At 54.7% G+C, this 24,049-nt stretch overlaps 1 protein-coding gene across 8 annotated transcripts; it reads right to left on the reverse strand.

Annotated features, from left to right (window-relative positions):
- Positions 1 to 68: 68 nt before the first annotated feature.
- Positions 69 to 21,900, reverse strand: SHF (Src homology 2 domain containing F). Of its 8 annotated transcripts, none has more exons than XM_067745679.1 (7): positions 21,378 to 21,893; positions 12,524 to 12,665; positions 9,720 to 9,929; positions 8,166 to 8,306; positions 6,746 to 6,917; positions 6,483 to 6,602; positions 69 to 2,815 (listed from the first exon to the last, which is right to left on the reverse strand). In XM_067745679.1, exons 1-7 carry the CDS (start codon positions 21,876 to 21,878, stop codon positions 2,629 to 2,631), a joined length of 1,473 nt encoding a protein of 490 aa, XP_067601780.1. In that variant the 5' UTR covers positions 21,879 to 21,893; the 3' UTR covers positions 69 to 2,628. The 8 variants fall into 8 exon arrangements, with proteins under 8 accessions (XP_067601780.1, XP_067601793.1, XP_067601812.1 ...); XM_067745687.1 differs by lacking the exon at positions 69 to 2,815 and adding an exon at positions 4,581 to 4,794 and having other exon boundaries at positions 21,378 to 21,895; XM_067745692.1 differs by lacking the exon at positions 8,166 to 8,306 and having other exon boundaries at positions 21,378 to 21,895.
- Between the last annotated feature and the right edge of the window lie 2,149 nt (positions 21,901 to 24,049).

Genomic DNA, 24,049 nt, shown 5'->3' on the forward strand with positions numbered 1-24,049 from the left:
AGAAATGCAAGGCACTGTGTGGGGACTAGAGGTTGGGAAGTTGGAGAGCTAGTATTGCTTTGGGGCAAAGTGACACCTCTTCTTCCAAAATAAGAAAAAAAATCAAAAAACTGGAGCAGAAAAATGGTGTTTGTGTGTGTGTGTGTGTGTGTGTTTAGGGGACTGTGAGCCTAAGGATGAAGTGGGAGCACAGATGCTGGCATCCTAAAACCCCTTCCCCCAAATCTCCCCTCCTCTGAGCTCCCCACTGTCAAAAGGGCTGGCAAATGCCTTAGAGAGGGTACAGGGTAGACCCACAGAGAGCAATTTACAGGACCCCCTCAGCACCCCATTCTAACAGCACAGTTGATCTTTTCTGCCAACTTTTTAAACGTGTACTGTAGTCAAAACCTGCCCCAACAGGCCTCAGTGCTCCTCAGCTCTTCTCTCCTCTTCCTGCTCTAATAGCCTTTTATAAATAAGCCACTTTCCTGCCTTAGGGTTTCTTTATTCTGCTGCAGGGTGGGGTCCTCACGCAGCCAGCTCACCGAGGCTGGTCCACACGTTCTCTTTGAGCTTGCCTGTACCCACTGACTAAGGGAACCCCTCCAAGGCCAAGCGCCCCAGCTAGAGACCCCTTCCCCTGCTCAGGGGCACCTTTCCTGACAGAGGGCCTCTCAGGGTGGCTAGTGTGGGGCTCCTGAGGCCTGGTCAGGAGGGGCAGAGGGAGGTGTGAGGGCTTCTGGTGACAGTGGGCTGGGCACAAAGAAGGGAGCAGTGTAGCAAGACACAGCAGGAGTCTACAGGGAGCCAGAGCTCACTGGCTTGCCCCAGGACCTCAGTTACTCCTGGTCCTCTGAGCCATGGGAGGGTGGAGCACCTGTATGAGTGCCTGTATGAGTCTTCTGTGTAGTGAGATGACAGCAAGGAGACTGATGAGCACATCACCTAACCTCTTTGGGCCTCTGTTTTCTCATCTGCAAAATAACCGAATGCCCTCCAAGTCTACTTAAGCATAGGGCAACCTCTATGATGGAATGTTTGAAGCAGGACTCAATTTCAAGTGATCCTTTCCACTGTCCCCACAGAATTCTTGCATTCGTCAGATCACATATCCTCGATTTCGAGAAACTAGCCACTGGATTAGAAAATCCAAATTCCCGTGCTTCACACCACGCTTGGGAGTTGCAGGTATCCGTTCTGGAGGAGGCTCTCAGGCTGGGCAGCCGTCCCGAGGGTGTTAGTTCAGTGGGTCATCGGTCATTGGGAGCTTCTGTTCAGCTTGCTCATGGGAGCGGGAGGGCGGGCCTGGAGTGGTTTGAAAGCAGCTCCGCCTGGCGGCCCGGTGGTATTCCCCAGGGACTGGGCCCCAGGCCTCGGCGGGTTCCAGCTGCGGGCGCGGGCTGGGGGGCCGCCAGGGCCGCGGGCGGTGTGGCCCCTCCGGTAGAGGCGCGGCCATCAGGGGGCGCGCGCGGACGGCCCCGCCAGGCGCCACAGCCACGAGGGAGATCCGGGCCCGGGCTGGCCGGCTTCAGGTCTCGGGGTCGGACCCATCGGCCCGGGGCCGCGGGAGGCGCGGCAGGCCCCCGCTTCCTCTGGAAAGGAAACGCAGTCGGCCCGCCAGCTTTCCCGCCTCCGCCGGCGTGCGGCTTCCGCGTGGCAGGGGCGCCCCGCTCCCTCCCGCCTGGCGCGCTGCCTCTTTGTCTCTCCGTGGCTCCCCTCCTCCCAGACAAATGGCTGTTGGCAGGAAATTAGATGCGCTCTCTGGGAGCCGCGCTCGTCGGGGCGGCGGGGAGGGGGCGCCGCGCGGCAGGCCGGCTCTGGTGCCCCAAGCCGGGGAGGGGGCGAGGGGGGATGTTTTGACATCTCGTCAAAGGAAGGAACTTGATGCTTCGAAAGTGCTTTTCACAGCCGCCTGTGTCCGCTCCAGAGCTGATTTATGAACAGAATCTGTGCTCGCTCAACTCCCTCCCCCGTCAGCCCGGGGCGTGGGGGGGGGCGGGGGGGGGATGGAGGAGGGGGCAGGAGGGAGCTGCGGCGCTGGAGGCGCGGAAGCGGCTGTGCCTGGCAGGACTGGGTTTATTTATTGCCTCTGGCCCAGAGCCGGGGCGGCCCCGGGCCTGTACAAGTTCCCTCCGGCCGAGCCCTTCCCCTCCTTCCCCACCCCCAATGCCGTCTCCCCGAAGCCCCGCACCAGACTCCGGCGGAGCCCGCCGGTGGTTTGGGGGTGTAGGCGGAGAGGTGGTTAGAGCACCCCGAAGGCCCGCGTCCAGCTCCATTCCCAATCCACCCCTCCACCCCTGGGTAAAGAGGGTGGAGGTCGCCACCTCTGCCCTAGGGGAAGAAAGAGGCTGGAGCTGTCTATCTTAAACTCCTCAGGAGATCAGCGATTCTGAAATCCCTTCCTCCAGGGGCTATCCTTTCTCCCCAGGGAGTCCTCTATCCTCAGCTCCAGACCACCTCTTATTCCAAGGCTCCAGTAGTCCTTCCCTTTAGAATAAATTAAGGAATCTCCAGCTGCCACTCGATTCCAGGGAGAGGGCCAAGAAAGGTTTGAGAGATCATGTGGCCCAGGAAGGGCCACAGCCCTCAGCCAGGGGATGAGCACAGGGCTGGGTCCAGATCTGTCACAATGCCCAGGCCTCACACCTACAGAGTCCGGATGGCCACGGGGTAGAGCAGGGACATGTGCTCGGCCCCCTTAATGGGCAGCTTGCGGCTGGCGTAGTGGTGCACGATTTCAGGGACGCTGCTGAAGGGCGGGCTGTTCTGGCCCAGCACATACTTGTGTTCCTTGGTCCGGGACAGCTTCATGTGCATGAAGCCCTGACTGCTCCTGGGAAGAGGAGGGGAGACCCTGGTGAGTGGGGCCCTCTCCGGTCATCGTTACCACCCCACCACCCGCTGCAAACATGGTTGTTCCAAGCCAGCTGAGAGTGGAGGCAACTAGGGAAGGTGGAGGTCAGTCCAGCAAGCAGGGAGGGGATGTAGGGGATTTTGTAAGTAGGCAGCAGTAGGTACTGGCTTTGTGGTGAGGGCACTGGGTGTGCCAAGAATATGCAGGTGGAAACAAGCTATCAGCACCACCCCCCAACCCAGGGATCCAGTCGCTCCTGCCTCAGCCTATGCACCTCCCCCAGCCTATGTGACCAGGGCCAGTTTACCCTCCCCCTCCTTGAGCTGTGGGGGAGGACATCTGTGTGGGGGGAGCTCTTGGTGCCTCGTGAACACAGACACCCTTGGCAGGACAGTGGGTGGACACATGCGACAACCAACCAGGCGAATCTTGGTTGGGGCTCTCTTGCAGAGACTAGGGGAGAGAGGGAGCTGGACATCACCCCCAAATCTGGGACTACTCAGCTGCCTTGTCCTGGGGACAGCCCTTCACCCTCCTGCTAACTGGGCCTTGGGCCAATCCCCCAGCTCATCTATCCAGCTCTTCTGCCTGGGATGACATCATCTGTGAGGCTGCAGCTCCATCCCCTCCCTCAGAGAGGACATGCTCCACTGCCTCTCCCATCTCCCCACCACAATCCAGGAAATCAGCATCAGTGCCCAGCTCTGCCCACAAGACAAGGACCCTGCTGCTCAGAGCTCTGGCCAGCTCCCAGCAAGAACGTTTGTTCAAACTACCACAGGCCTCATCGGCCAGGCCCCAGGTCTGAAACTCCAAACAGGCAATGGGGAAACCATGCTTGGGAGAGCCCTGAAGCCCGAGTACTTGTTTCTGCTGGTCAGAGCTTACCTGGGGACAAGAGCCGGGCTCAGAAGCTGGTGTGGGAGGTAGGACTGGGGAGGGGGCTGCCTCCTCGTGAGGTTTGCCACCCTTGAGAGGTGAGGCTGGCAAACCCCCTCACTTGCTTCCCCTGTCTGTATACAAAGAGGGCTCTGACTGGTCCCATTTCACTAGGGCCACAAGTGAGAAAGCACAGAGCGTGGGGAGACTAAAGAGGAAAGGGATGGGAGGAAAAAAACAGGCCCTTAACACCATCCTTCCCTCCCCCGCCTGCAGGGTACAGTTCCCTAAAGCCTGGGCATGTGTGTCAGGGTGTGGGACCATCCTTCATCTGCAGGGCTGAGATAACGGCTGAAGTTGACAGTGACCACGCAGGCCCTGGGGAAAAGAGCAAAGGGCCTGAGGAACACATACAGCCCCTGGGGCAGTAGAGAGGGGAGGCAGTGAGTGGTTGCCCTTCCCTGTCTGCCCTATGCCAAAATCCAGACCCAAGGCTATGGGCATCAGGGTAGGCCCTGTGCTTCCGCAGTTTGGGGACAGCCCCTCCCCACAGTCCACTTGACAGAATCCCCTCTCCTGAAAACTGTACATTGTATCTTCTCCTTCAGGGACAGATCTGGCCAAGAAGGGCAACAAGTGGCCAGAGAACTGAGTTGGCAGCTGAGCGCTCAGCCTCCACACCTGGATAACTGACCTCCTGGGACGAAGTCCCAAGGGTCCATTAAGACACAGCAGAGCCCTTGCCTGACCCTCAGGGAACTGAGGTGGGACTAGCTGGGCAGCAGGGCTAGGGCTGGCATGGCTTTTGGAGGAAGCTGTTTAATTACCAGTGAAAGCCCTTCCATTACAGAGAGAAGAGAAACCATAATTGTATTTCAGAGAAGCCATTTATATGTAAACGAGGCCCTGGCAGACAGATGCTGGCAGGGCCTGATCAGCCTGGGCTGGAGCGGTGTCCAGGCCGGCCTCCCCCTTTCACTCCTCAGGATAAGGCAGGGCCCAGGCTCTGCTCTGCTCTGCTCTGCTCTGCTCGTGTCTCTTCTTGCCTTGGACCATACCAGACTTGATGGGGGGTGGAGCTGTGTAATGGAACAGTGTGGTTCTTGGAGTTGGCCTGAGCTGGGTTCAGATCCTGCTCTGGGCACTTTATTAGCTGGTGGCCTTGAGCAAGTCACATACCTCTTTAAATCGATTTTCTTTCTATAAAGAGATTGATCTTGCAGGACGGTAGCTGGTTTGGAGATGGTATGTATGCTGCTTGGCACATAGTAGATGCTCTATGAATCTTAACTATAATTTTTAAAGCAATACACATTCTGAAGTTATGTAGATCAAATTTTTGACAAATGAATTTTTCCTAAATGCTCCTTTGATGTTATAATTTGCAGACTCCCCCAGCATAAGAGGTGGAAGAAACCTAAGAGGTATCCATTGACATATTTTGCAAAGGTAGAAACCGAGGTCCAGAGAGGTTAAGTGATTTGGCTAAGGTCACACAGCTAGTTTTTTTTTTTGCGGTACATGGGCCTCTCACTGTTGTGGCCTCTCCCGTTGCGGAGCACAGGCTCCGGACGCGCAGGCTCAGTGGCCATGGCTCACGGGCCTAGCCGCTCCGCGGCATGTGGGATCTTCCCGGAGCGGGGCACGAACCCGTGTCCCCTGCATCAGCAGGCGGACTCTCAACCACTGTGCCACCAGGGAAGCCCCACACAGCTAGTTTTATTAAAACCAAGAATGAAATTCAGGTTATCTGACTATAGTCTAGCATTTTTTCCATTATCTTGCAGTGAAGTTGAATAATTATCCTCCAGTGTATCTAATACTCCCAAATTTCCATATATTGGATATGTCTGAAGTGGGGGTGTACCTGTACTCTAATGCCCCCTAGAAGATGTGACAGGAAGTGGTACAGATGCCCCAGTAATGATGGGGCATGTGAATGGACACAGCACTCTGACAGGCTGCTATGTGGGATGCAGGTTCTACCAGGCAGAGCTCCTAGGTACTGAGGAGAGGACTAGCCATCCTGCCAGTAGAACCTGGGAGGCTGATGCTGGTCTCTGTATCTGTGCCCAGAGTGGAAGGCTAAGGAGGAGGAGGAGGAGCCCTGCCTCCCCTGCCTCTTCCAGGACCCTTTAAAGCCCAGTTGTCAGCCGCTAGCACCCAGACCTTCTGCCCTCTTCTTCAGAGTGAACAAGAACAGCTTTGTGTCCACTGCTCCATCCTCCTCCCAGCACCCAGCCTCCATCTCACCCTGTTGAGTCCCACAGGCAAAGTTCCTATCTCCTTGCCTGTACTTGTAGAACATCTTGGGCTTCCGTTAATAATGATGATAGTGATAATTCATTAAGCACTTGGCACTATGCTAAGTGCTTATTTCATTTAATCCTTCCCTGTAAGTCAGATATGATTATTCCCCCATTTTATAAGGAAACTGAGGCCCAGAGAGGTTAAGGGGGCCCCAGGCCACAGAGCTAGAAAGTGACAGAACCCTTCTAAGCTGCACTCTATAGCTTGACTGCTTCCCCCAATGGACTCTGCACTCCCTGGGAGCCGGGGCTGAGCCTCAGACCTCTCCAGATGCCCAGGGCTTGGCACAGAGTCGGCACATGTTCACAGGGGATGAAGTTCTCCCCAGCCTGGCTGGGCATGGGAGAGATACTGGCGGCTCCTCCTGTCCTGCTGGTTATCCTCCCACCGATTCCCCTTGGAGTCATCCTGACAGGCTCACTCTGCCTGAAGCCACCAGCCAGCAGGCCCCACTCACTTGAGGGACAGGGAGAAGTCGTTCTTGCTGGTCTCACTGTTGCGCACCAGGTAGCTGGCCTCTTTGCACAGCCGGAGCAGGTTCTCGGCATCTGTTCGACTGATGGCCCCGTGGTACCAGCTGAGGACAAGAGAGAGGAAGGGGGGGCATCTCTGCTGGGTCCCTCACTGTCCAGGCCCACCCATTCTGGGTGTCCCCTGCAGGCAAGCCGGTGCCAGGAGGGGAAGGGAGGGGTGAGTCCCCAGCTGGACACAGACACTCACACCTGGTTTTCCAGAGGCAGTGCTGGGTCTGTCCACTCCCCCAGGGGGCTGCTGGGCTCCACGCTTAGGGACTTGGCTGACTTGGGGTTCCCTGCAGAGAGTCGGGGAGGGAGCCGCCCCTTCTCCTCCCGGCCAGGTGACAGGCAGCTCTTCTCAGATCCTTCAAACTGGGCTGTGGGGGACATACCAGTCATAGACTCTGAGGACCCTAGAGATAGAGCCCTATAGACTAGCCAGTGCTCCATCCCCATTTCCAGCCAAAAGGGGGCAAAGGAATGCTCTGGAAGGGTGGGGCGTGCTCATGAGCCTGACCAGCTCTAGGGACAGTATCCTAGGTCCATCCCTGGGTGGGGCGGGGGCGGGCTCAGCTCTCCTGTGCCACAGGGCCTCCCAGTACCCACACCATGGCAGGAGAGGGAAGACAGCACCATGAGAAACCACTTAAGCTCCTCCCTCTGGAGGAGCTGACTGCCTTCCCTTATTCCATCCCCCTCAGGGTGGCTTCAGTGCTGATAATATTGTTTCTTTCTCCTCCTCAAGAGTTCATTACCGTTCTCCAAATCACCCTGCCAAGCCGTTCTGTAGAAATGACTTATCGATCTGAGAACAATTATCTGACTCCCCTTGGTGCCATCCTGACAGGCTAATCCTGCCCAAAGCCGCCAGCCAGCCCGCCCCTCCCCCGCTCCCAAGGTCGCGGCCCACAGGCTCCCCTCCCCCACCCACAGAAGCCCAGCAGAGGCAGCTCTGGCCTCCCAGACTGGGACAGGCATGACCGCTGAGCCTGCCCAGGGAGGGCTGAAGCCAGTGAGCCAAATGGGCACGAGCACACATGCACAGATGACAGAGACCCTCCTTCAGCCTGTATTTACAAAATACCCACTCACACCCACGCACAAATGTACAAACAGGTGCTCATGCAGGTGTGCGTATGCACAGATGCAAGCACATCCCTGGCTGCCCATTCTGGGTAAAACTGAAAGTAGATGAAGTGTTCAGTGTCTTTTTTCTCCGCCTAGCACTTTCAAGCCCTCATTGTCTTTCCAGTCACCAGATACAAAGATCAAACCTTTCCTTTAACTTCCTGTGCTAGCATCACCCCTGCCTCAGGCGTTATTTGCACTGCTGAGGGATCTGGTCAGGCAGAGCTCTGCCCAAAAGACTGAATTTAGAATAATGGATTTTTATGGCATGGGGGGGAAAGATATTTGGAAGGGGCCTCCCTCAGGAGATACCTTCCCCACCCCTTTAGGGGAGGGAGGAACGTGTACTTTGTCCCTTCCATCTTCCTCCAGGGCGAGAGGGATTCCTCCTGGGTTCTCTGAACTCTGCCCCACCTCTCTGCTTCTCCAACCCAATCCACAGGGCCTGAGGGCTGAGAGGACACATCACCCTGGCCAGAAGCCCCCAAAGGACCCACCGCTGCCATCCTCCAGGCTGGACTCAGGGAGGGGTGAGGCTGGACCGGAGATGTCCCTGTCCCCGTCGGGAAGGGAGGGGCTGCTGTCCAGCTGTCCCACCGGTGGAGGCCAAGGTAGGTCTTTGATGACCTTAATGTCAACTGGAGCCAGTAGCAGCAGGGAGAAGAGAGACAGACAGGGACAGAGACAGAGAGAGGCAGAGATTGAGACACCATAACCCAGAGCCAGGACACAGGACAGCCTAGAGAGGAGGAGGGCCAGAGCAGAGGCAGGGGCAGCTTCTGAGGGAAGAACAGGACTCTCAGAGGACTGGGCGGAGCCACACTGACCGCACCATGGCAGGTGGGAGGCTCCAGGAGCAAACAGCCAGACACAGGGTCTTGCTCTGCCAGCCCCACAGGTCCCCTTTATTTGACCTCTCACAAGCCTCCAGGGCCCAAAGGGCCCAGGAAGGGAGGGAAAAGCATGACCAGGAGCTGCCCGTACTCCCCAGCATCATACCTGGACACCCACACAGCATCCTGGCACGCCCCACCTTGCCTCCCTTCCCCCTTTCGCCTGCAGCCTGGGAACTCATGGGCAGCGAGACCGAGACAGCCCAGCCTCAGGCTGTCAGGAAAACTCAGAAGCCAGAGCAGATGTTTTATTGAAATTTACCCACCACACCCTCAATCCTGAGCCTTGACAATTAGGAGAGCCATGCCACTGGCGGCTGCAGGACTGCTAACAGGTTTCCTAATGAGGAGCATAGATTTTCCCATTAAGCAACTCAAACAGTATTGATTCTCCAAGGAGACTTCGGGAGATAAACGGCCCATCCTCAATGGTGCACGCTTTACGGGAAACAAATTAGGAACCTGTGGTTTCCCAGTCTGGCTGCCGGGGTGGGGAGGACAGAGTGGAGAGCCGGGTCCAGCTCCAGGATGAGCTCCTTGCCCAAGGAGGGCTGAGGAAGACATGGGAGTAGGAATGAGGTCTAATGGCACTGAAGTCCTTTATGTTCTCACTGAACAAGGCTCTTGTACCAGGCTCTTGTATCACCCACTCAGGCCCTCTCTATGTTGGACTCCGGGCCTGGGATGGACACTGGGGTGCTTGGTACAGGAGAAACCTGATGATTTCTCCCTCTCCCCACTGGTTCCTGCTCCTGAGAAATACCCTTGGGGCTAGGCTATACACACAGTGGGTTTTCACTGTCTGGAGTGTCAGTGCTTTCCTTTGTTACATGTACGTATTTAACATATGCCACAAGTTTTATCATTTTGTTTGGAATTTCTTTATTTTTAAGTATACACCGCCTCCCAAAAGATGGAAGTGGCTCAAGCCTCTTGGCCTCTGAGAGGTGGTGATGCAGGGAGTCATCCCCGACCCTGCACACAGTTCTGTGTCCACACCGCCCAGCTCACCACTCTCCATGGTGCAACTCAACTGCACTTCCCTTGAGCCCAGCTCCTGCCCCCCACCCCCACCCCAAGTCCACTCCTCCCATCCCCCTGAGCCTGGAAAGCTGCTCAGAGGCCTCAGCAGACCTGCCCTCTCCACCCAGGACTCACCTGCAAAGGCTTTGGAAATCCGCTCCTTCTTCCACTCCCAGGGCTGGTCATACTCCTCAGGGGGCCTCTCATCATCCTCTGGCAGGCGGGACTCCCGGGGCCAGGAGGCCCCCTCACCTTCCGGGGTGGCCCCCTCCTCCTCCTCTGGCTCATAGGGCGTGTCATACAGAGGCAAGGGCTGAGCTGCTGTTTCCTTGGAGCCCCGGATCTCTGCCAGGGCAAGGCAGGAGGGAAGGTGTGAGCAGTCCTGGCTGCCTGGCTCAGCGCCCCCAGTAGCACTCCCCAGCTACAAGCCTTCAGAGGAGATGCTGGCTGTGGGGGGAGCCCAGTGACCACACATCTGGGGTCCCTCACCCTCAGAACACCTCTAGGGTTCCAAAAGCATGGGACCCAACAGAGGCAGGGGCAGAGAAGCACCAGAGTGAAAGACAGAAAAAAGATCCTGCAATGGCCAACAAGGGCTGGGGAGCTGAGGCTTACACATTTAGGAAACTGAGGCAGGGTCCATCTCCATCTCCTTGCTACTCAGATCCATTTATTTCCTTGTGTCCCAAGTTATGTCATTTTGCAATCAGAAAATCCTTCTTTGTTGCTCAGGTACTGCTGACCACCCCCTCCTTGAAACTGTCCCCTTTGGACAAGTCATTTTCATGGACTGTCCTCCTCTCCCATCACCCCCGTTTGGTCTCTTTCCCTGGATCCTCTCTTGGTCTCTGTCCGCCAGGGCCAAATCTTATTCATTTCTCCCTGCTCTCACTCTCCAGTCTCATGGCACCCTTTGCATCTGTATGTTTCCAACTGCCATAAAAATGTTTCACTTTGATGTTTCAAACTCACTGCTTTCCCCCAAAATTCTTCTAGTCTGTTCTGTGATCCTCTTTTGGGGATCACTGACCCAGTGAAAATCTGATAAAAGCTATGGAGCTACTCCCCAGAAAAATGTGCGAATTTTCACATAAAATTCCACGACACTCATGGACCTCCTGGGGGTCTACACCCTTCTCATCTAAATACACTAGCCGCCCTCTCACTTTCTCCATTTCTGTCTACTACACTGCTCTCCTTGGTCCTGGCCCTCCTTCATTCTCTGAATCCCATGTGTTCAGTGCCAATACCTGATGACTCTCCCCCTCAACTCGCCACGTCTAGATTACTGCTAGGGTGAACCTCCAATCTACAGGCTCATGTTTCAGGGGCTCCATGGAATGACACTCCCTACTGCTCTCTGCTCCCTCACCCACCTCTCCCAGGGAGGGAGAACAGCTTATCTGATTGGCCAGTGGAAGCTTCCTTTCTTTCCCAGATTTGCCTACTTGCAGAGAGAGAACATTCTGGTTCTTTCTCCTCCTGCCTCCGTGCAGGGGCCTATAGCTGTCCTGAGTTGCCCAAGCCTGAGTAGGCAAGTTTAATTCTGTGGTGAAGTATTCTTAGCTATGTCGTTCTGGTGACATAGCTAAGTAATGTTCTCCAGTCAACTTTATCAGTAATAAAGCTGGCATTGCTATCTCCATCTGTTTCCTTAATCCTATTCCTCAGTTATTTCCAAGCTCAGAGGGGCAGAAAGGGGTGTTAATTATTGGTCCCTTAAAGCCTCAACAATTTCCACGATAGCGTACTAACTCATCTTTCTTATTTTTTAATTAATTAATTTATTTATTGGCTGAGTTGGGTCTATGTACGCAGGCTTTCTCTAGTTGCGGCGAGTGGTGGCTACTCTTCGTTGCAGTGTGCGGGCTTCTCATTGCAGTGGCTTCTCTTGTTGCAGAGCACAGGCTCTAGGTGTGTGGGCTTCAGTAGTTGTGGCTCACGGGCTCTAGAGCGCAGGCTCAGTAGTTGTGGTGCGCGGGCTTAGTTGCTCCGCGGCATGTGGATCTTCCCAGACGAGGGCTCGAACCTGTGTCCCCTGAATTGGCAGGCGGATTCTTAACCACTGCGCCACCAGGGAAGCCCCCTAACTCATCTTTCTGATGCCCAGTTCTTCTAGTGTGTTCTGTACACCAAAGCCTCAGTAATCCTCTAAAAATGCCACATTCATCCTGTTCCTTTCTTGCTCAAGAATCCATAATGGCTCCCTTCCCATGTTTGGAGCAAGTCTAAATGCCTCATTTGAGCCTTCAAGACCTGCACTACCCCCTCTTGGCCTCTCTCATTTTAGCTCTCCTGTATGCCCAGCACTAAGATTATTTGCCCCTGAACAAACCTTCCTCTCATCCTTCCCTGGGGCCTTGGCTTACACTGATTCACCCCTGTCCTCCTCTCTGATCACCCACATTGTTCCCTTTCCCTGGATGCTTTCTTGACCTCTGTTCCCCAGGGCCAGGTCTCATTCACTTCTCCCTGCCCTCACTCCTTGAACTACTTGCTCAATCTCATGTGCATTGCATCTGCATTTCTAGTCATGTGTTTCCAATTGCCATAGATGTTTGCTTCCAGGTCCCATCATTTCAGACCCATCACCTTCCCTAAAGCTAGTGATTCTCTTCTTGGGATCAATGACCCCCAGCCCACACCACTAGCTTGTCATTCGTGACTATCCCAAATGCTTCTGTTGTCTGCCCTTTGGTTGTATGGCCTTCTCTAGCACCTCACGTCTCAGGCACCACAAGTCCCAGCTTCTTCTCCAAAATGACTCTCTTGAAGACAATGGCCACCCTCCCCAAAGACCCAGCAAAGGCTTTCTCCATATTTTCTAGGGACCAAGGAATCAGTCCTTAGACTTGTGGGTCCCAGAGCCTGTTCTGCAGATACTCAAGCCTCAGGGAGCAACCCCCAACCCCACCCCCACCCCAAACTCCATCACTCACCGGCCATCATCTTTTGGGCCTCATAGGGCTCCATGTAACCGTCATTCTCGGGGACCTTCTCTGGGGCTCCTGAAGCTCCTATTGGGCCTTCACCAGTCTCCTGAACATCAAACGGATCCGCATAGTCTTCTAGAATTGCTAGCTTTGGGAAGAGAGTGAGGGGAGCAAGCTTCAGACGTCTGAGAGACAGCTCTGCTTCTCCCCAGGATGCTCTGTCCATGGGAGCAAGAGTCCTGGGCAGGCTGCCCAGGAGCTTGGATGGGGAGAAGCTCTGGCTGTTCCTTTGCAGGGGTCCCCACTAGGCTGCCAACAGAATGGTACATCTTTCTTTTCTGTTAATTTTGTGCCTCTGGCCCATTCCCTAGGCTAAATGGACAGGATGAGGCTCTGGGCTTTAAGGCCTGCCTCATTCAGGGTCCAGGCAGGACCAGAGCCTATACCAGGTGGCCTAACAGAGGGAATTAATTCAGAGACCTGGTTATAAAGGTGCTGGAGTTCAAAGAATAAGCAGGGAACAGTAGGCAACTGGGGGATTAGCTTGGTCCATGCCTAGCATTGCATTCCCAGATGCTAAACAAATAAGTATTTGCTGACCTTCAAGGAAGATACTGAGTTTATGCCACAGTTCACTGGTTTATCCTCACAACATCCTTCACAATGTCATGTGGGAATTATTATCCCCATTTTAAGGAAATGGAGGCTCAGGGCAGGTAGGGAACAACACGCCCAAGTCCATTCCACATAAGTGGAGAAACCAGGATTGGAACCTGTGCCCTTTGTGCAAAATCATGCTGCCAGCCTGCTACCACTGGGCATCTTGGCTGTCCTGGGAGAGAGACCACCTTAGGATAGCCCTGAGAAAGCCAGGGTTTGGGCTCTGCTGAAATCCCCCAGGCTCTTGGAGGACAGGGACAGGAAAGGTATGGTCTTGGCCCTCCTCATCCCAGGCTGCAAGCCGCACACCCTGCAGAGGAGCTTAAGGTGCTCGGGGTGGGGCACAGCTGAGGACAAGAAAGCCTTTCTCCAAGCTGGGCACAGGCTTGGGGGGACCTGCTGAGGCAGAGACAGAGCACAGCCCGCTGCACGCTAACTGCACCTTGGGGCAGGAGAACACTGCACACCCGGTTGCCAGGCGTTGACAAGAGGTAGCTCTGGGGCCTGCGGCATAGGGAAGGGGCCACTCCTGCCTTTCCCCTATTCTCGGTCTAGGCTTTGGTTCTGGTCCAGATCAGGACCAGTTGGGAGACAGTTGGGCAGGGAGGCTGTGGGGATGACCACCTGTCCTGGGTTACAGGACCTGGGACCCCTACCAAGGCGGAAATGGAGAAAGAAAACTTCCCACCTCAGAGCCCCCTTCTGCATGTTCCTTGAACCCCCACTGGCCCCTCTAGGGGTCTCAAGAGTATCCCAACAGCTCCTACCATCTCATGCATCGGTTCTTCAGCTCCTACTCGTTTCACCTTGTTCCAGTCAAGACCCCCAGCTCCTTTACCTCCCTCGAATCTCTGCCTGCTTCTGAGAAGACCACCATCTCAGATCATCCCATCACCTCCACCAGAGCATCCACTGGCCTGGGGCTCCTTGTCACTTCTGTCCCTCCAGCTCCAGTAAGCACCTGGTTCACAGTGGGCACTAGAAAAATGTTACTGCTAGATCACTGCCTATTTCCCATTACAGCGCCCCCCACCCCCCGCTCTGCGAGTCCCCCTTCCTGCAGGAAGTGCAGAAAAGGAATCCACTCCTACCCCGAGCTGCTTCACCCCAGGCCAACGGGCACCCACAGTCTCACCCACCTGACCAAGGGGCTCTGGAGCCAGCCCATTGGGTACCCACCCAGGTCGGCACCCAGCCTTACACTCATAAGTGGCAGCTACTTAACAGTAACTGAATCAACAAATGTGCTATCCTTAAACCTTGCAATGGCTCTCCAGTGCCAAAAGAACAAGTCCAAAGTTAAAGGGATTTAAAGATTCCACTTTGCTCTTTGGGTTCTCTCTACCCACCCTAGGTTACTTTGTTACCTGAAAGCTCTATAATCTCTTTCTTCTCTCAAAGGCTTTCCCTTTACCTGGATCAGATTATTTTTCTTTAGAAAGCCTTCCACTCTCCCTCCAGGTCTGGTTAGGGCCTCTGTGCTGGGCTATCAGCACACTGTGTAGTAAATACTTGTTTTATTATCTGTCTTCCTGCAGACTGTGAACTTCCTGAGGGCAGGAACCACGTTCATTGCTAAATTCCCAATACCTAAAAGTGCTCAGTAAATATTTGTTAAATCAGTTCATATAAAAGAGGAAGGAAGAATGGACAAAGGAAGCACTTTTCCTTGTTCATTCAGGAGAGGAGGAAGCATGAATCTGGCTGGGGAGTCAAACACGGGGTATGATCCCTGGAAGCTGCTCAATAAGTAGAAGCACCTGGCCCAAGCCCCAGGCCCCCCCCTCCCCAACTCCACAGAGCCCCCCTTACCTTCCCTTAGCAAGCCCAGTCAGAGCTGCAGGCAGCGCCCTTCCCACTGGAGTCCTGGGCCAGTCGTGGCAGCTCGGGGCCCATGGGCACCCAGGTGGCAGCTCTGTGGGCAGCTCAATGGCTCCTCTGTTCCATTCCCGGCTCCACACCCTGCTCCAGGAAGCCCTGGCCTCCGCCCTGGGCTGGGGCGCCTAGAGAAGCCACCCACGGGGCCGGGTCGGGAGTAGCAGCAGAGACACCTGCTGGGAAGGACGGGCACCCGACCTGGACATAGAGGACGGGTCAGAGACCAGACCTGCTTTCCCAGTGGCTTCTAGGTCACGTGAAGAGGCAAAACTGCTCCGTGTGGGGAAGCTGCCCCTGTAGGCTTCTGACACCTTTGCTCTATCATGATTTACTTTGTTTATGGGCCCTCTACCTGACTCTGCCGTGCTCACTGTTGTATACGGCATCCATCACAGGGCCTGGCACACAGTAGGTGCTCAGTGCGCATTTACTGGATGCTCGAAAGGCCTCCTTCTACCCAGACTCCATCTTCTGGAGTGACACAGACTCTCAGATCCCCATTCATCCTAACTCTGACCTGACCGACCAGTAGGGGCTGTAGGAGCAGCCTGTCAGGAGAATCCACATTTGATAGGGATCAAAGCCTTTGGCTCAAGGGCAGAAGGAAGGAACTGGCAGGGAAGGCACCTAAAGCCAGGGCTGATATTTAGGCACATCCTCTGGTACGCTGTTGAACTGCTGAAATACTTCCAAACTAGTAGGTAAGTAGCTCTGCCCAGAGGGCCCCATGGCTCCTCCACTCCTGCAGGAGGGTGGCAGGGTGCCTCCAGGACCCTGGTCTTGCACCTGTTCAATGGGGCAGTGCTCCTCCCAAAGCAGCTGTCAGGCCTTGCCTCTCCTTCCTGCCCAGGCCTCTCCTGAGGTAGCTGGCAGGCCCACCATCTGGTTGAACCCTCCACTCTGCAGCTGGGCCCTGCTACGAGTTTCTGACCCCACCTGTGGGGCTTTTGAGGCCAGGGGAGCAAAGGAGACACATGTCACGGGATTTGGGCTCTGCAAAGTACCCGAAGTCTACCACTGTCCCTTTTCTCCATTTCTTTAGTTTATATTTAATGTCTGGAAGCCTCTGGTTTTTTAATCTGTAGAATGGGGATGGTATTAGCACCTACCTCATAGGACTGGGTAGAGGACAATGAATGTAAAAAGTCCTTGGCCCAGAGGCTGGCAAGGAGGAGTCAGTGCTCAATAAATGTTTGCCGTGATGATAATCTCTTTTATTCAGGCATTAAGACCCCAGAGTTCAGGTGCTTGTCCAGGGTGCACAGCTTGCAGTAGCAGAGACAAGAAAGACAGAGACCCAGGTCTCTTTTTTTTTTTTTTTTTTTTGACCCAGGTCTCTTGAGTCTCATTGCCTTGCCACAGATTTTCTAGAAAAACTGGGAAATGTAGCATCTTCTCTCCTCTATTCGTAGATTTAAAATACACCTTAGCATGTTAAAGGCTCTGAGAAGTCCTGCAACCAAAAGACTAACTTAATTTTGTTTAATTCAGCATTTCTCCAAACTATTTAACCATGAAATCCCTTTTCCACTGAAAGTCTGTCAGTCTGGGAAATGGTGTACTATTGATATTTACCTTCCTCAAGATTGAACTTTTTGCACTTTCTGTTCCCACTTACTAGAATGCCCTTTCCAATTTTATCTGCCAGGGAAACTGCTTCACGTGAAACAAATTTGTTATTATCCTTTTCTAATAACAAAGCAATGCCATGCTTGTAAAACATTCATCACAGACATGCAATTGATGCTACCAAACCTTTTAAGACCCTTATAAGGCATGTCCGAAGCCACTTTGGGATTGGGTGGCAAGTGCTGGCCTTCAGCATTCAGGAAATGGTGAACTCAGCACAGAATGCAATCCTCATTCCTTCCTTAAGAGCCTCCTTCCCCTGGTTCATTAGCAAATGCTCAGTGGATACTTCCTCTCTCTGCAGGCCTCCTCTCAGCAGGTGCAAAGGTCCTGTGCAAAGGTCCCATACATGAGCTGGCAGCCAGTCTGGAGTCAGGCTGCCCAGCTGGGAACCTCAGCTCTCTAACTAGCTGTGAAACCTTGCAAGCGTGACTCAACATTGCTGTGCTTCAGTCTCCCTTTTCGTAATGCTGGAATAATAACTTGTCATAGACTTGTCATAGGGTTGTCATAGGGTTGTTGTTACAACAACCCTAGACTTGTCATAGGGTTGTTGTAAGGATCAACTGGTCTAATACACATCAGCTGCTTCAAATTGTACTAGATACAAGGTGGAGGCTCAGTAAATGTCCACGATTGTATTATTAAATACAAAGGACAAATTCCTGGATCCTCCAAGAGCTCACAGTGACAGACACAAAACAAGTTCCCAAAGAGTGAAGCACCTTGAGGTGCTATGAAGCCACACGGCTGAGCCCCAGGCTCTGCAAGCCCTACAGGCTCACTGTGTGCAGGGTTTGGGCCCCACCTCCACTCTCATATCATATCACACTGGTTCTCCAGGGCAACGGCAGTAGGCTGCAGGTAGCCCTCCAAGTCCCGGGCCCCAGCCAGCTGCTCCATCCAGGGTCACAGGGTCCCAGCTGTTCCTGGCTCCCAAAGGGTGGAGCACCAGGGCTGCGGTGTCACTGAGTCACTGCCCAAGCCAACAAGCTGCAGTTGTCTTCCAGAGGGAGGGAGTGCTGCAGCACGAGGGGGCAGCAGTGGATAGGGTGGACAGGCCTGCGGGCCTCAGCCCTCCTCGAAGCACCAGTGGCAGTGGCACCAACAACAGCACAGGCCACAAAGTTCAGATCCCTTGACCGGAACCCTCCTCCTTTCCTCCATCAGGGGACCCAAGGACACGTGTGAGATAAACGAACCAGACCTCTAGACTCTGCGCAAGTCATGTGAAAGAAAATTAAAGCAAAGAAGGAAACAAACTCAAAAAAGGTAAGGACTCGGTCTTCTAGGTGGTGAGTCTCTTTCAGCGCCTAGGCCAGTGTCACTTAATGATACTCAAAACACTCAATGAACACTGGCCAGGGAGGGCCCCTACCTGCCCTCCTAATCCCAGGGCAGGCATGTCTTGTTCATCTTCTGACATCCGGAATGTATCCTTCACTTTCTTCTTCCCGCCTATCTGTTCACTCGTTTCCAAACTTGGGCCCAGAGGATCCAAGTCCATGTGAAAACCATCTATGAGGTACAGTATCTATTCTTCAAAGTTCTTAATATTTCGGGCCCTGTGAACACCAGTGAGAATCTGAGAGCTGTGAGCCTTTTCCCAGAAAAATGCTCATGCCCCCAAATATGTGCACAGTATTTCTGGAGGTTCTTGAACCCTAGAAGCCCCTCTGTGAGCTAAGAACAAGAACCCTAGTTTCAATTCATACAGGGTGCCTGACTGTCTTAGTGTTCACATCACCTCTGTCTCTCTGTTTTGCTCTCTCACTCTCTCATTCTCTGTCTCTTTCTCTCACACACGTATCTTGGCATGATGGAGGCAAAGGACACACTGTGCAGATGGTCAGAGGCAACTCAAAGCTTCATCCAACCAGGGCCCCTCTCCCATCCCCATCCCCTTTTCCTAATTAGATCAGGTTTTTCCTGTTGAAGGTCTGAGAAAAGGGAGCAAAGCAAGGGAAGGCACAGCTCTCTAGCCCCTCTGCCAGAGCATAGCCTGATGGCCAGACAGGGCCCAGTACCAAGAGGGAGTCTTCCTGCAGCCAGATGGCGAGGCTCTGCCTGCCTGCTGCTCCCACACCTGCCCTGCCAGGCCTGCCCAGATGGCCACCCTTGCACCCCTGCCAACTGCAGCCGTGGGTCTCAGGGTGGGCCAGCAGCCAGAGCCCTGCACGGGGAGAAGGCTAATGGTCCTGAGCCCCCAGGCCTCTCAGGGTCCTGTCTGAGGCCTATTCTCTCCAGCCCCTACATCCACTGGGCTCATTCCCCTTCAATTTCTCTGGCTCATCACAGAAGCATTTGCACCCATTTCATCAAACCTCATGATCCAGCTCCTCTCAGAGGGTTCTGACCCACCCAGCACCAGCTGCTGGACTGCAGAAGGAGAGAAGTGAGCCAGCCCAAGGCAAAACCTGGTCCCCAGCCTCATCTCACCTCAGGAAGAGACTCAAAAGCAGCAAGCCAAGAGGACCTGCAGGGCTAAGCGGAGGGGGAACTGAGACTAAGGAGAAAGCAGCCACACAGGACAGGAACACCAGCTCAGCAGGGCCTCGGGGGCCAGGCCGGCTCACCATCCAGCAGGCACAATCCTGTGTGAGCTCTGCAGGCAGGTGCTGACCCTTGGGTTTAGGCTAAGGGGCTCAGGTACCCAGTCTGGGCTCTTCCTGAGAAGATCCAAACTCCGCTCCTGAAGAGGTGGAGCTGCTCTCTCTGAATGGTGGGAGCCCCCAGGTCAGCATCCCTGCCCTTGGGCCAGCTCAGATGGCATACTGAGTCTTTCTCACACACTCATTAAACCACAGATTGTGTGGCTCCTAGGAAATCCTGCTAGATTTCATTCCTGTCCCTGCAGCTGACAAAGGAGTCAGATACCTCTTAGCCCCCAAGGTCTGAGTAGCCCACAGATCACAGAGACGACCCAGGGAGAGGCATGGATGCCCTTGGTGAGAAGAGGCTGTGGGCTTCTGCATGGTTCTGTGGGCACAGCCCCTTCCTTGGGGTCTCTGTGGGGAAGTGTACAAGGGGAACTTTAGTTAGGGGAGTCTCTGACCCTCAGGTCACCCTAGCAATGGAGAGTCACCACTCAGGACTTATTGATATTTATGCACCACGCCTCTTTATGCCAAACAGTGTGTCAGGCACTTGGGAGACACAATATGAGGACAAGGCCCTTGTCCTGGAGGAGCCCACGGCTTGGTGGGCAGCCTGTTAGGCCATTCCAAGACAATACAGAGAGGAGGAGGGCCAGGGACAGTTCAGGCCCACATGCCAGCAGGCAGTGGTCAGGGAGGAGGAGACTAACTGATCAATAGTAAGAACAAAGCCTAATGCTCCCTCTGCCTCACTGCCACCACCACCATCGGGGAAAATTAGGAAGAGGAGCCTAAGGACATGTGAAGAAAGCATAGGCTCCTTCTGCAGGCGAACAGTCCTGGCCCAGGATGGGTAGCCATGCCCCATGGCAGGAACTAGGGGAAAAATAATTCACATTCCTGAGGCTTCTGCTCTGACCCTGACACATCTCTCTTACCCAAGAATCAGGCAGAACAGTGGCGCACTCTCAGCTGAAAGCCTCAGCCCTGGAGCCAACAGATTCAGACAGCAACTTTGCTCTCCAATCAAAGAAAACTGTGTTCTCTGCTGAGGAGAGGGGAGTCAGCCCCAGAGCAAGCTCCCAGGGGTAAGTGAAGAGGGACAATAGAGCTAGGGCAGCCCACCAAGTCATCGTCCTAGAATTTAGGACTACAGGGACCTGGGGATGACTTTCAGCTGTCAGGGAGGGATAAGGCCGCACTGAGGTTGGGCAGGGGGTGTCTTCTCTACCAGGGGCCTTTGAGCCACAGTGGATGTTCTTGGAAACAGTGAATGCCCAGCCCGCCTCTCTACCCCAAGCCTTCAGATCCACAAAAAGCTCTAGCCACCCTCAGAGTGGACCCGGGGAGCAGGAGGCCAAGAGGAGAGGAGGTGTGGGTTCAGTTGCTTAGCCCCTTCTGGGCAACAGGTTCTGAGCACTGACTGTCCGCATACCTGGGGGGATAAGGGAAGGAGTGCAGGAGTGGGCCTGCCTGGACCTCAGTGGTTAGCATCCTTGGTGAAGAGCTGCATACTGCCTGTTCTGGCTTCCTGAGAACAACAGTCCACCCGGCTCCAGTCCCACTGGGTAAGGCAAAGGCCAGCTCTTGCCGTGTCCACAGGGAGAAACCCAGCCTTCACCTCCTTCCTGGGGCTTCAGCACCTCCAAGGATGCTTGGTCTTTTTTAACAGGAGAAGGAGTGGAGCTTGGTGCTGGCTCTGCCCTGAGGGGGAGGGGTCAGAGATCAAAGGGCAGTGAGCTGCTGCTCCCAGAGGATTGAAAGGCCATAAACTGGGGAGAAACGGGCTCCCCGATTAGGCTCCGGGGTCTGCGATGAGGAGAGCAGAGATTGGGAGGGGGAGGGTCACTAGTTCAGGGGCTATAATAAGGGAAAGAGGCAGAGTTTGGGGCGCACGTCCCAAATTAGAAGGTCGAGAATCTGAACAAAGGTGGATGAAGGCTCCGAGCCCCGGGGTCAGGGACTAAGATCGTGTCCGCCAGGAACCGTGACGCCAAGGGGCCCGGCCCCGGTCAGGCCACCTTTGTCCCTCTCGAAAGCCCCAGACCTCCGACCACCTCTCCTCCTTGCAGCCCCCCGACCGGCGTGGCACTCACCCTGTCGCTGCTGGCGGGTGGTCCAGAGATCCGTTCCTCGGGAGGAGGCGCTGGGGGGCCAGGGGTCTCGACCCGAATAAGGCGGTGGGGTGGCGAGCCGTGGCGCGGGGGCGGCGTGGGGCCGGGAACGGCAGGGGTGGCTAGAGCAGCGGAGCCGGACGGCCCCCCGGAGTAAGGGTCTTCAAAGTCGCGCTCCCTCTGCAGTCGGTAGGCGGCCAAGATGTCCGGGGGAGGTGCGGGGGGCGCGGCCGGGGAAGGTGCGGGGGGGCGGTAGTCCGGCTCCGGGGGCGCCGGCTTGCCCCCACCTCCGCCGCCGCCGCCCCCCCCGCGGAAGCCCAGGTGCTCCCGGAGCCACTTGGCCACTCCGCCGCTGCCGCCCCCTCCTGGGCCGGTTCCCGCACCTCCGGCGCCTCGGCGCGATCCAGCCGGGCCGCCCCCCGCGCTCCCCTGCGCCCGCGGCCCCGGGCCGGAGCCGGCAGGAGAAGCTCCGCTCAGTAACATGAGGCCAGCCAGACTGAACGTGGGGAGCTCTGTGGCCGGGCAGGGGGCGGGGCGGGGGCGGAGCTCGGCGGGGCGGCGAGAGGGGGCGGGGCTCGTCAGTAACAAGGGAGGGGCGGGGTTCCGCTACCTAAAGGAGGCGACCTCCCTCCGCCCGGCGGAGAGGAGCGGGCGGGGGCTTCCAGCCTGTGTGGACGGAGAAGTGAAGTGGCGACCCTAGGGCAGGGAATGCGACTCTTGAGGATGCACTGAGGATGAATCCTCCATGTGTCGCCACGCGCGCCCCCCTGGGGACGCACCTGTGCACGTCTGTTCCCCCTCCCCAGCTCCCACCTCGCGCGAGACGCCAAGAGGGGAGTCTTCGGACTCCGGGGTTCCTGGCCCTCCGGCGCCTTCCGCCCCTCCTTTACCCTCCCCAAGGCCTCCCAACTGGGAAATAATATCCTGGGAGGAAAAACTGGGGTGGGGTGGGGGCGAGACAGGGGCTGTTCTGTAAGATGTGTCTGGAACTACCGGCTCCGGCGTGCTGCCTTCGGGGCCCCACCTACCTCCTCCCATCCAACTGCTCTCTGTGCACATACTCGAACCCACTCCAGGTAGACATCTCACATCACAGACAATCATCTCCCTAGAGGCACCCACTTCTCCCGAGTGGTTTCCACACACGCCCTCCTCACAGGCAAACGGCCCTTGCACAAACGCCTCCCACCCGGCCCTGATGGCAGCGCAAGCATATACACAGGAATCCCTTCAAGTCCCAGGTTGCGTTGCCAATCAGCTTAGTGACAGAATAGAAACAGACAAGTCAATAAATCAAGTCTAGAAACAGTTCCAGTGTTGTCTATCATAAACCCCTTATCCTCCAGAGGCTCGGATGCTCAAGCATTTTTGTCTTAGAAATAAAACCAATTTCTCCCCAGGAATGTTGTAGCCCTGAGGCCAACGCCAACATTTGCTTTTGACTCTGATGGAAAGGTAGCAGCTTCACCTCACCAGCATCCCTCTGAGCACTACCTCAGTGTCTCCCTCACTCTTAGGCTCATATCTGTCTTGTGGGGGAGCGAAGAGCCACGTGAGGCCCCACAGGGAAGGGAGCTCAAAGCTGGAGCAGCGTAAGATGTGATGGCAAAACTGAGAATACCCTAGGATTCCCAGGGCCCCAGGTCTCAAAATATTTGTTGAGTTTCTGCTTTGTGCATATTCTTTGGTGTTACAGGACAGTGCTTTCCAAACTGCGATATGCACACGAATCTCCTGGGGAATTTGTTAAATTGAAGTTTCTGATTCTGTAGGTCTAGCTGGGATGGGGTCCCGGTGTAGTTCCAATAGGCTCCCAGGTGATACAGATGCAGCTGGCCCTCCCACCACACTTTGAGTAGCAGGACTGTAGGAGATACTGAAATATCTGATATTGTGTCTGGTTTCATGAGGTATAATAGAGAAAATAACGTGCACATCATAAAACTGTGCAGCTTAAAAAATTGACTAACAAATCAAAGCTGGACATAGAGATAATAATTCTAGAAGAATTGTCCAGTTGATGCATATTGGAGGGTCTCCTCAATCACCAGGTGTCTGACAACAATAATTATGGGCTGTAGCCAGATCTCTGAGGATCAGTGGCAAGATACTCAGTGCCACTGATTTTCACTTGCCTTATATCTGCAAAGGGCATGATGACTGTTGTGTGAGAATTAGGGGAAATGATAGATATGAAATGATGGAAATGATGGAACAGGATTTAAAAACTGTAAAGTGCTTACCATGGTAGATGTCAAATGAAGCCACATATGTTTAAGAAATATGGAGTTAAGCTGCTGACAGCTCAGAGGAATGGAATCAATCAAGTCTACACAAAAGATAGTTAGGCTTCATGGAGGGGGTAGACCTGAGCTGGGTAGGATTTGGACAGATGAAACAAAGGAGTGAAAGATCATTCCAAGCCAGGAGGTCAGCATGAGTTGAGTGAAGGGATTGAGGTGGGAACCAGCCTACCATAAAGAAGGGGTGGGTTCATAGTGAGGAAGGGTAGGAAGTAAAGTCACATGAAGAGTGGGGAGGAGATCATAAGGGTAGAGTTTAAATGATAATTAAAAAGCTGTTAGTACCTTATGTGCACCATGAACTTACTCTTGTTTTAAACTATCTGTTAATGCACTTTCCTCCCCCACCAG

Source organism: Pseudorca crassidens, chromosome 1, assembly GCF_039906515.1.
Source record: "Pseudorca crassidens isolate mPseCra1 chromosome 1, mPseCra1.hap1, whole genome shotgun sequence".
Taxonomy (NCBI): Eukaryota; Metazoa; Chordata; class Mammalia; order Artiodactyla; family Delphinidae; genus Pseudorca; species Pseudorca crassidens.

Bases quoted from the DNA above. Each gene is read 5' to 3' on its own strand.
- SHF (XM_067745679.1), bottom strand. From the start codon at position 21,878: ATGTTACTGAGCGGAGCTTCTCCTGCCGGCTCCGGCCCGGGGCCGCGG. The intron at 9,930-12,523 runs GTGAGTGATGGA...TTGCCCTGGCAG, and splicing joins GGCCCAAAAGATGATGGCCG to AGATCCGGGGCTCCAAGGAA. The intron at 8,307-9,719 runs GTGAGTCCTGGG...TACTGGCTCCAG, and splicing joins GATTTCCAAAGCCTTTGCAG to TTGACATTAAGGTCATCAAA.